General features: G+C 38.5%; 1 protein-coding gene across 1 annotated transcript in view; it reads left to right on the plus strand.

Annotated features, from left to right (window-relative positions):
- Positions 1 to 12,990, plus strand: part of LOC126418712 (anoctamin-4-like) — a 404,589-nt gene that overhangs the window by 290,291 nt on the left and 101,308 nt on the right. The window contains exon 14 of the mRNA XM_050085615.1: positions 8,607 to 8,776. Coding sequence (XP_049941572.1) covers positions 8,607 to 8,776 — 170 coding nt within the window. The remainder of the gene's footprint in view (positions 1 to 8,606; positions 8,777 to 12,990) is intronic.

The raw sequence follows: 12,990 nt of genomic DNA on the forward strand, positions 1-12,990 counted from the left end.
TTCGTCCAAAAAAATGGGAAAGTATGAAAACTCCCACTTATACAAAAATCCAAAATGGAGAATTGTGAAAACTTACACATTATTTCATCCTAAAATGTACTTAATTATGTACAAAACCATAAAATCCCACAAAACAATTATTTCTTTTGTCAGATAAGTTATGCATCATCATCATCATCATCTTCTGCTTATTATTATTATTCATTCTTTCTTTACTTTCTCAGACGTTAAGTCTGGTTAAAAATGGAAAGTGACACAGACCTTGATCAAGCGTCACTTCCTTTTAACTGTATGGTATGTGTTATATTGCATTTAGGAACTTTCGGGTAATTGAACATGTATCAATAATTACAGATTTCTGTAGTTGTATATATAAGTTTGGATGTAGCTGTATTACATTGATGTACTGGTGGATATTGTGTGGCATGACTCCTGTAGTTGATAGTATAATTGGTAAAATGTCAACTTTATCCTGATGCCACATGTCCTTGACTTCCTTAGCCAGTTGGATGTATTTTTCAATTTTTTCTCCTGTTTTCTTTTGTATATTTGTTGTATTGGGTATGGATATTTCGATTAGTTGTGTTAATTTCTTCTTTTTATTGGTGAGTATGATGCCAGGTTTGTTATGTGGTGTTGTTTTTATCTGTTATAATGGTTCTGTTCTAGTATAATTTGTATTCATCGTTCTCCAGTACATTTTGTGGTGCATACTTGTATGTGGGAACATGTTGTTTTATAAGTTTATGTTGTAAGGCAAGCTGTTGATGTATTGTTTTTGCTACATTGTCATGTCTTCTGGGGTATTCTGTATTTGCTAGTATTGTACATCCACTTGTGATGTGATCTACTGTTTCTATTTGTTGTTAGCAAAGTCTGCATTTATCTCTTGTGGTATTGGGATCTTTAATAATATGCTTGCTGTAATATCTGGTGTTTATTGTTTGATCCTGTATTGCAATCATGAATCCTTCCATCTCACTGTATATATTGCCTTTTCTTAGCCATGTGTTGGATGCGTCTTGATCGATGTGTGGCTGTGTTAGATGATACGGGTGCTTGCCAAGTAGTGTTTTCTTTTTTCAATTTACTTTCTTCGTATCTGTTGATGTTATGTGATCTAAAGGGTTGTAGAAGTGGTTATGAAATTGCAGTGGTGTAGCCGATGTATTTATATCTGTATTATATGTATATGTGTATTATATGTATATGTGTATTTTGCTAGTTTCTGCTCGTTCTAGAAAGAATTTTCTTAAATTGTCTACCTGTCCATAATGTAGGTTTTTTATGTCGATAAATCCCCTTACTCCTTCCTTTCTGCTTAATGTGAATCTTTCAGTTGCTGAATGTATGTGATGTATTCTATATTTGTGGCATTGTGATTGTGTAAGTGTATTGAGTGCTTCTAGGTCTGTGTTATTCCATTTCACTACTCCAAATGAGTAGGTCAATATTGGTATAGCATAAGTATTTATAGCTTTTGTCTTGTTTCTTGCTGTCAATTCTGTTTTCAGTATTTTTGTTAGTCTTTGTCTATATTTTTCTTTTAGTTCTTCTTTAATATTTGTATTATCTATTCCTATTTTTTGTCTGTATCCTAGATATTTATAGGCATCTGTTTTTTCCATCGCTTCTATGCAGTCGCTGTGGTTATCCAATATGTAATCTTCTTGTTTAGTGTGTTTTCCCTTGACTATGCTATTTTTCTTACATTTGTCTGTTCCAAAAGCCATATTTATATCATTGCTGAATACTTCTGTTATCTTTAGTAATTGGTTGAGTTGTTGATTTGTTGCTGCCAGTAGTTTTAGATCATCCATGTATAGCAGATGTGTGATTTTGTGTGGGTATGTTCCAGTAATATTGTATCCATAATTTGTATTATTTAGCATGTTGGATAGTGGGTTCAGAGCAAGGCAGAACCAGAAAGGACTTAATGAGTCTCCTTGATATATTCCACGCTTAATCTGTATTGGCTGTGATGTGATATTATTTGAATTTCTTTGGATATTAAGTGTGGTTTTCCAATTTTTCATTACTATGTTTAGGAACTGTATCAATTTAGGATCTACTTTGTATATTTCCAATATTTATAGTACCCATGAGTGGGGTACACTATCAAAAGCTTTTTGGTAATCAATGTATGCATAGTGTAGCGACCTTTGTTTAGTTTTAGCTTGATATGTCACCTCTGCATCTATTATCAGTTGCTCTTTACATCCTCGTGCTCCTTTGCAACAGCCTTTTTGTTCCTCATTTATAATTTTGTTCTGTGTTGTATGTGTCATTAATTTCTGTGTAATGACTGAAGTTAATATTTTGTATATTGTTGGTAGGCATGTTATGGGGTGATATTTAGCTGGGTTTGCTGTGTCTGCTTGATCTTTAGGTTTCAGATAAGTTATTCCATGTGTAAGTGTATCAGGGAATGTGTATGGGTCTGCAATGTAACTGTTAAATAATTTAGTTAGATGTGAATGTGTTGAGGTGAATTTCTTTAGCCAGAAATTTGCTATTTTATCTTTTCCAGGTGCTTTCCAATTGTGAGTAGAATTAATTGCTTGGGTGACTTCATGTTGCAAAATTATCACTTCAGGCATTTGTGGTATCATCTTGTACGTATCTGTTTCTGCTTGTATCCACCGTGCATGCCTGTTATGTTGTACCGGGTTTGACCATATGTTGCTCCAGAAGTGTTCCATGTCTTCTATGTTTGGTGGATTGTCTATTTTAATGTGTGTGTTATCTATTGTCTGGTAAAAATTCTTTTGGTTTGTGTTGAATGTTTGGTTTTGTTTCCTTCTATTTTCACTTTTTTTTGTATCTTCTAAGTCGTTTGGCCAATGCTTGTAATTTCTGCTTCTTTTCATCTAATTGCTCTATCACTTCTTGTTGTGAGATTTTACCTAACCTTTTTCGTTTTTTTTCTGACATTTCATTTCTTATAAATTGTGTTAGCTGTCCAATGTCTTTTCTCAGTCTTTCTATTCTGATCTGTAGCCTGTGTTGCCATGCTGGTTTTGTGGGTTTCTTCTGTGTGTTTGTTGGTTCTGATCTCTGCCTAGTGTGTATATTTAGTGTAGTGAGTGCTCCTATATAAACCAGTAGTTGTAACTCTTCCATAGTTGTGTTTTCATTTATTTTGTTGTGTATGGTTGTGTTGATAGTTTTTATTGTTGTTTCGACTTGTGGGTTATTTGGCGGTCTATGCAAGAATGGTCTAATGTCTGTATTTGTGTCTTTGTATTCTATATATGTCAGCTGAAATTTTTCTTCTATATCTAACATGTGTGTCACTTCATGTTCTGTTTGTGCTTGTTCTGGTGGCTGTCTTAAGATTTCGTTTTCCTCTGACTGTTTAATTGATGCGTGTTGTTCTTTGTTTGTTTGCTCTGGGATGTTCGAGTCCATTACTGTATTTTCTTCTTCTTCTGATTGCACATTATTTTGTTCCAGTATTTGTTGTACTTGTTGTTTGATGTTTTCTAATTCTGACTGGGGTATCCTGTTATTTTTGATTATTACACGGATCTGATCAGCTAGTCGTTGTTCTGTTAAAAATTTTAATTCTGGGTATCTGGTAATAAATGTTGTGTATACTTGTGATCTGTACCCAGTTGTGTTGGTTCCTAGGTTTGTTGCTTGGTAATAACAGAACATGAGGTGTCAATTAACTTCATCTGACCATCTCATCCTCTGTCTTTGTTTTCCTTATAGGGTGGTTGCAGGAAGCATATCCTGCAAAACACCTCTATTTGGATTTGAATCATTTTCCAGTTGGCTAGCAGTGTCGTTACCATTGTGGGCGGGCATAGGGTTCAAGCGTCGTCCCCGACCATGACGGCGCTTGTCCGAGGCTTCTTTAGTTCTGTCCTGAACCAACTAATCACACTAAAAGGGGGGTTAGCCCTATTAGAGGTTTGTTCTTTTCGTCGCCTTTTACGACTGGCAGAACATACCAGAGGCCTATTCTTTTCCCGGGCCTCCACGGGAATTATTATTATTATTACTGTTGTTATTATTATTGGCATTGGCTTTAGCTGTATAAACTTGTTGATTAGCATAACCCTTATACAGCAGATGCTATTAAGTTCATACTCTCAGATTTATCTGGTACACTTACAAGTCACCACTGTTTGGCTCAACATATTGTTGTCAACAACTGTTTTCTGTTATGTGGAAGATAAAAACATTGAAAAGTCCCAGCTCCATAATCCAACATTGAATAATATTCTGCATCTTATGACAGCAAGGTGTCTCACTCCTTATTTTTAGTCTCTTGTAATCAAAATGAAATGTCTTATGTCACAAACATAATAAAATATAAGTATTTTCACATTTTTCTGTTAAACACATCCTGTTACAATGCATTTGCTTTGGTCATGGTCTCCTCACTACCTGATACTGTTATGTGTCATGTTCACTATTCACACAAGACCTGTTAGTCCACCCCTGTCTGCTTACAGCAGGCTCCCTGACTGCCCCCACATGTGCAGTTTGCATACCACTGCCTGGCTGTGTCTGTGAGCAGCCAGCTGCCCACATGTGGGCATGCCCACTGGAATAGTGTAATCTGTGGTATTCTTTTGGAATGTATCAGGCAGTTCCTCCACAATTACTGTGTTTCTGAAATGAGAAGGAGAATGGTGATTAATATTTCTGTGTATTCAGAGGAACCTGTAATTTTCCCCTCAGCCTTGTGTTCCTCTCTACTGTTCCCTTTACTTTTCTTTTCTCTTGTTTTTTCTTCATCTCTGTTCATCTATGTCTTCTCGCATTCCTTTCTTCACTTATCTCTGACTTGTGGACAGCCTTCCATACCACTTACCATGTCTCGGATTTTTCTGATTTTATTTGATTTGTCTATAGCTGATTTTATATATATATATAATAGAAGGAAACATTCCACGTGGGAAAAATTATATATAAAAACAAAGATGAGGTGACTTACCGAACAAAAGCGCTGGCAGGTCGATAGACACACAAACAAACAAACAAACACAAACATACACACAAAATTCAAGCTTTCGCAACAAACTGTTGCCTCATCAGGAAAGAGGGAAGGAGAGGGGAAGACGAAAGGAAGTGGGTTTTAAGGGAGAGGGTAAGGAGTCATTCCAATCCCGGGAGCGGAAAGACTTACCTTAGGGGGGAAAAAAGGACAGGTATACACTCGCACACACGCACATATCCATCCACACATACAGACACAAGCAGACATATTTAAAGACCTAATGCTCTGAACAGCAGGTGTGGATGTGGGAGAGGAAAGATTATGGACTTTTATTAAGGATAGGAGTTGACGGGTGTGTTCATTGGCTGAGTTGATGTGTAGGTGAAGGATTAGGTGGGTGAGGGAAATGGATTGTTCAGTTTGGAACTGGTATAGGGACTGATGGAAGGAAGGGTTGCAGCCAGAGATGGGAACTTTAAGTGTGAGGCCTTTGGGGGTGATGCCAAATGTCAGACAGGCCTGAGAAAATAGAATATGGGAGCGTAATCTGGCTAGGGCGAAGGCATGTTTGCGGAGGGAATGTAAATAAAACTTAATGGGGTCGTTGTGGGGGTGTTGTGAGGGTGACATGGTATTAGAAGGTGGAAAGTGTGACATGAGGTGAAATGAAAATGAAAATAAAAATATATGGGGAGAGATAAAGGTGAACCGGAAAGTAACTGGAGCTCTGGAATGAAAAAAGGCGAAAAGGTGTTGGTTACAGCTGGGCTATGTTGGACTTGGGTTGGTAGACAACGATGTGCATAAAGGTTAGGTGGTTGTGTTGCCGCCAAAACACGTTAAAGGACGGAGAAATTCGGGAAAATTTCGAAAAAACTGCGTGTAGTATATTAAAAGGAGTGGTATTGTGGTGGCAGATTATGAAAATGAGGTTAACAATTGTCTGACGAAGAAATAATGGCGTTAAAACCTGTGGGAAGCGGCTAAAAATGATCAGTGATGTGGGAAAAACGGAAATGGAAATAAAGCGAAAGTTATTAGAACTGGCCGAAATGGTTGTTTAAAAGGTGAAAGGAGCTGTTTGTGAACTAGAAACGGTGGATATTATAGCGGCGGTAGTGCCGAAAGCGGCAAAAAAATTTTTTTGGTTATGGTTTGGAAGTGGGTTACGTATTATTGAGTATATATATAGGCGGGATAAAATAGTATAGCAGATTACGGTAAAAAGGAGAAGGTGAATACAAAGTGAAACTACTGGCAAAAACAGAAAGAGGAAAATAAGACGACAGAAAAGATTTCGAAATGCAACAGTGACAATAACAAACGTAATTGTTGGATTCAAATTAATGATATCAATATAATAGAAGGAAACATTCCACGTGGGAAAAATTATATATAAAAACAAAGATGAGGTGACTTACCGAACAAAAGCGCTGGCAGATCGATAGACACACAAACAAACAAACAAACACAAACATACACACAAAATTCAAGCTTTCGCAACAAACTGTTGCCTCATCAGGAAAGAGGGAAGGAGAGGGGAAGACGAAAGGAAGTGGGTTTTAAGGGAGAGGGTAAGGAGTCATTCCAATCCCGGGAGCGGAAAGACTTACCTTAGGGGGGAAAAAAGGACAGGTATACACTCGCACACACGCACATATCCATCCACACATACAGACACAAGCAGACATATTTAAAGACCAATATGTCTGCTTGTGTCTGTATGTGTGGATGGATATGTGCGTGTGTGCGAGTGTATACCTGTCCTTTTTTCCCCCCTAAGGTAAGTCTTTCCGCTCCCGGGATTGGAATGACTCCTTACCCTCTCCCTTAAAACCCACTTCCTTTCGTCTTCCCCTCTCCTTCCCTCTTTCCTGATGAGGCAACAGTTTGTTGCGAAAGCTTGAATTTTGTGTGTATGTTTGTGTTTGTTTGTTTGTTTGTGTGTCTATTGACCTGCCAGCGCTTTTGTTCGGTAAGTCACCTCATCTTTGTTTTTATATATGATTTTATATATGGCAATTTTATATATATTCTATAGCAACATAACTCTTTGTTATGTTGCTATGATGGTTTGCAATGAGTTGAGAGAGATGTACCTGAGTAAACTTTTAAAACATCTAAATAACTTGTTATGTTTTGCCGTCTTTATATCTTCGTTGATTGTCCTTTTTGTCAACATACTTCGTTGCTACACCGGTTGAAAAATGAAGTTTGTAAATAATGTAGCCAACAGCTGCACAGTTGTGTTTCACAGTACTTTAATTTGACTGTTTACAACCCCCCAATAATACGCAGTTATATGGCCAGTGCACTATTTTTAACTTGCGATAAGCCTCATTAACAGTTTTCGGGCAAACCTCCATATACTGGTACAATAGTTTACTATTGAACATCTACAAGCAATAAAAACCTTACCACAAAGCTCACAGTTCTTGAAGAATAGAAAGGTACGTATGGAGCAGAACTGTCATTGTTTTAACACAGGGCCTAATTGTGTAACACTTATTTCACAGTTAAGTAGAAGCATTGTTGTTGTTATAACCAACACAGGTTTCTCATCTGAAACTCGGCCGTGGACTGACTGCCTCATGACCAAAAATTGGGTCCTTATACATCCTCACAATAATAAGTACTTAAACTACACATTGTTTGAAGTTAAATTATTACAAAAATTACAATTAAAACTTACCTCATTAAATTAACTGAATACATTGGAAAATTCGTTCCTTTCAACAGTTTCTTCTACTACAAGGTTTAGGCCAAATTATTTGTTTATATCATGAAATTAACAAATATCATTATGCAAAAAATACTTTGGACAAAACTGTTAATTACTTTGTAATTAATTCAGGGCTGACTTTGCTAACATGTTTTTGAATGGAGCCAAATAGATCCTTTGAGAAAACAATTAGTTGTTCCTCCAAATTATAATAATTAGTACAGAATTTATATTTGTTTGTATGCCAACAATACAATTTAAGTTACGAAATAATTACTGATTTTGCCCTATAATGAAAGATACTAACTAGGAAGAGTCAAAATAAGTTAGAAAATCAATTACATACATAAAACTAAGCACAAAATTAGATATGGTGTTATATTCTTTAAAACTGATGGCCAATCTTTCTCTTTTCTGAAAATGCAGATTATACTCACATATGTTAATGGTAATTGGTTAAAATAAAGAAAATGAATTTAAGGAGACAGATGACAAAACAAGAGGGGAAGTCAAAATATCCCAGCATGCTTCATCACAAACTGTCATCTATGTTCTTTCTAGTATTCCTCTAAACAAAGTAAATTCTTGATTCCAGTGTCCATTGCTTCCCATCATTCACTTTTATTTGATTCTATCTCTTGCGTCATGTCTCTTGGCTACCAATTTTGGCATTATTTTTGTATTTTCATTTAAAATGCATACATTTCTTTACCATTGTTCTGTATTCACTCTTTTCTCACTGAAGTTGTCTCCATTGTTAATGTCATGATCTGTGTACAACTACAAACCTGCAATCATTTATTTCACTTTGTCTAAAATATACTCTCTCTGTCAAGCCTGCCTTAATTTTATTTGTAATTTTTATTTCTTGATTGAATGAAGAGTATTTGAGACACTATTTATTACAGTGAATGTTTGAAAATCTTACAGGGACGATTTTACACTTACCCAGGAGATGTGGAAATATGGGAGTCACCAATCAAAACTATGAGTGCTGATATCTGTGGACCAGCTGGCTGCATGTCAGATTTGCTTATCCAGCTAGCAATTGTAATGGTTGGCAAACAAGTGTACGGAAACATCATAGAAGTTCTAACGCCGTAAGTAATTACTGCTTAAAATTCATACTGTCTAAAAAGTGAAGTAAAAACTGAAAGTTATGAAGATAAATTGAAGAAAATGACACAAGAGGGATGAAGTTGGTGAAAATTATGTAATGTAAACTGAAATCTATCTCTGGTTGGTAATTATAACAATAGTGTGAATCATTGAAATGCAAAAGATGAAAATACAATATGACTACTCAACATGATTGAAAGGGGAGGGAAGCTAAGAGATATGAAGCACATAGACGAGACAGACAATATGTGTGACTCTGGGATTGCAGAATAGTAGTAATTTATGGAGGAACCAAAGACAATTCATGGATGCGTGTGTTTGTGTGATATGGTATTGCAGACTAGGTTGGTGAAGGTTATGAATTAATGGAATTCAAGCAGATGCACACCCCCATGGCAGTTAAGGTTGCATCTGTAAATAAGACATTTGGGAGTGATGAAATTGGAAGAGGAAAGGAGAGGGAAATGCTGGGGGCTGTATTGTTTATATGCCTATCAGCAGTATTAAATATTTCACTTCCCAAAATTAAGTTCTGACCAGCAATTTTGTCTTATTTTTAAAAATAAAAAAATAAAAAATAATAGTAGTATAGAATAAAATTAGTGATAAAAGCTTGAGCTGTTAAAGTTTGTTCTGTGACTGGTGAAAAGATTAAATTTGTGGTAAAAAATAAAAGCCACACAGCTTAAGAACTATGCATTGAGGGACAGGAGGTTGAGATGGGTATGTGCAGAGCATGTAAACAGTTGTGTGGTCACTATCAGGTAAATCACACTCTGGAGAAGTATATGCTGAGTAAATGGATGAATGGAAAAGACCCACTGTTGTTTAATAGCAAAATTTCAGAAAAGCTGAGGAAGCAGAGACTGTTGTAACCTTAGACAGAAAAGGGTATAAAAGTACCCACAGGGAAAAGTTAGTACAAATTCATCCATATAAAAAAAATTTTAAAAGTCGATGCACACAACATACAATTTCCACCATCATATGTTAGCAAAATATCTTTCTGAGAACCTGAGAAAATTTTGGTCCTATGTAAAATCACCAAGTGGGCTGAAGGTCTCTATACAATCACTTGTCAACTAGTCTGGTGCGGCAATATAAGGTAGCGAAAGAGAAGCTGCATTTTTTTCTGCATTTAAAAAGTCATTCATGCTGGAGCAACATACAGACATACCATTGTTTCACTATCACATGGACTGCTGTATGGAGAACATAGAAATAGGCATCCCTACCATGGAGAAGCAACTGAAAGTGTTGAAAAACAGTAAGTCACCGCTCTGGATAGAATCCCCATTCAGTTTTACATAGCATACTCTACAGCATTGGCCCCTTTCATACCGAGCTGGTTTAAGGCCCAAGCAATACAAGTCACCACTTGTGGTGCGAAGCTGAGAGGGGCACCAGATGCACGACAGTTAAATTTCTACATGGTTGGATGACAGCTAGTAGTGGCTGCATGGAATCACAAGCTGAGATTTGTATAGAGTGTGTATCAAAGTTAGTATCAAAAACTGATAGGTGTGAAATTGTATGGCAGAAAAGAGGCAGAGGGGAGAGTAAATGTTTGTGACAAGTATTCACCTAGACAGTCTCAATACGTTGAGTTCATAATCCAGTTCATGACAGTCATTCACTGTGTAAAAGGTGCCAAAAATTTAGTGGCTAACTACATGTCATCCAACCACATTTCTTGTACTCTGGGGTTAGCAGAGTTTATAAACTACAAAGAACTCACTGCAGAGCAGGGCATGGGCCTGCAGTTATGACAGATGTTAAATGAATTGCCTACAGGATTAAACCTTGAACAAATTTCTGTGCCCAACTCTAAGCCAAAACTGCGGTGTGAAGTTACCCGGGCAAGGCCCGATCATATGTTTTTAAGAAGTTCAGAAAGACAGCCTTCGACAGTGTCCATAACTTACCTCACATGGGGGACAAAATTACAATCAGATTACTTACATTCTACTTTGTGAGACCTTGTACAAGGCAAGAAACACATGTGTGGGCATGTTCATGCATTCCATGTCAACAAAGTAAACTGGGCCATCATGTACACACCAATATGGCCAGCTTTCAAGGGGCACCAGCTACATTCACACACATTCACATTGACTCGACCGGTCCTGTTTCACCATCATAGGAGATAGGTACTTACTCACAGCAGTAGATAGATGTACACAATGAGTGCAAGCAATCTTGATTACTGATGTATCATGTGAAAATAATGTGAAAACTATTATGTGTAAATCATTGCACATTTTTGGTGCCCTCTTCCCATTACAACCAATCAAAGCCAACAGTTTGAGTCCAATTCATTCCAGGAACTGGCCAAACTGTGCAATTTTCAATAGCACCACACATCCAGCTGTCACCCTGCTAGTAATGGTATGATAGAACATTCACACAGGATCTTAAAGACATCGCTAACATGTCACAAAGGAAAGTGGACGGACTCCCCTTAGTTCTGTTAACCCTTTGAATGGCATGTGTAGTAACCAAGTAATACACGAAACTGATCCAAGTAACACAAATATGGTTTGATTGATAAACTTCTGAACAATAATGGAAATAAGCCTCTTGTGATCCACATCTAATATGACATCAGAAACATACAGAAGATGCAACATAAGCAATACACAGAACAACTAATGTGAGCGTTGTAAACTAAAAGAACATAGTGAGTGTGAGTCAGCACTGCTCTGCTTGCATGTGGGCATGAATGGCCAGTAGACAGCATGACAGAGACCATGCCATGTGCACGCTTCTTACAGGCAGCCTCCATTGGCTGGCCCTTGCTGATACAGTGGGCAATTGATTTAAGTACACATGCATGGTGATACTACACTTGGTACACTCACACTCACATGCACTAGTTACAGGATACCTCTCCCTCACACGAAGAGGATGTCCAGGCAACGAGAGACACATCCATTGGATCCAGAGTGGTGGCAGCCAGTGCCAAAGGCGGTGCGGACGATATGCCAAGAGGGCAGTGAAGCATAAAGATGAAATGCGTGGAGACATGGGCAAGCATGGGGGCAGTGGGCCAACATGGTGCCTGATGACAGCATGGTGAGGAGGGTGCCCTTGCCATATCTGCATCATCATCAGCAGGCAAGTCCCAGTGCAGAGGAGATGGGGCTGGATACGTTGGTAAAGATGGCTGAGGTGATGATGGTGAGGGACCCACTGGAGGTGGCCCTACTTGAACAGCTGGCTGCAGCAATGGATCCAAGGCCAGATATGGACTTGTACCCAGTTCTGGGAAGCTGAAACCCCAGGGTTCTGCACCTGGAGGAGGCAGCCAATGTATGTGGGCACCTGCACAGCAGGCAAAGACAGACTTTAGAGCAGAGGGTGTCAGGGTGGGCTATGGTGACAAGGGCCACATTCACAAACTGGTAGCTTCCGGTGGATAGGGAGGATGCAGCTGATCGAAGTGGCATGCCACCAGGCCATCGGCAGTATTGACATCACAAAGATGGCATCACCAGCGGCGGATAACAATGTGTGATATTTGTTTGGGCTGGTGACCAAACCCTTGCACCCGACTGGCAATCCAGGCATGAAGCGGTGTATGAATCTGACCGTGGCAGGTGTGGCACAGGCCACAGAAGGTGGAGGAGCATGCATGGCTGTTGGCTGTGCAGCAACTCAGCTGGGGTCCCCACTCCCCATAGGCATGAACTGATGGTGCTAAGGAAATGGAGAAGGGTGTCATCCGGCGAACTATCCACAACAAACCTTCCCTCATTTGGAACTTGAACATACACACTAGTTGTTCCATCTCACCATTTGATTGAGGGTGGAATGGTGGAGCCATAACATGATGAATGCCGTGACAGGAACAAAACAATTGAAAGGTGTGAGAAATGTACTGGGGATCATTATAAGAAACTAAGGTACAAGGCAACCACTCAGTAGAAAAAAACCCTCGAAAGCATATGAATTGTGATCTCACCACCATTGACGCATACCCAAGAATGTAAGGAAACTGGGAAAATGCATCCACAACCAAGAGTCAATAGGAATATAAGAAGAGACCCACAAAGTTTACAGGAATGCATACCCGTGGCTGATGTGGAGTGGGGCGTGGGACAGAGACACCTGGGAGCTGCTTATTGTTGGCCACAACGCTCACAAGTCGCAACAAAATGGACAACTTTGCCATCAATCCCTGGCTGAAAAACAT

The sequence above is a fragment of the Schistocerca serialis genome, chromosome 9 (assembly GCF_023864345.2).
Source record: "Schistocerca serialis cubense isolate TAMUIC-IGC-003099 chromosome 9, iqSchSeri2.2, whole genome shotgun sequence".
NCBI classification, from domain to species: domain Eukaryota; kingdom Metazoa; phylum Arthropoda; class Insecta; order Orthoptera; family Acrididae; genus Schistocerca; species Schistocerca serialis.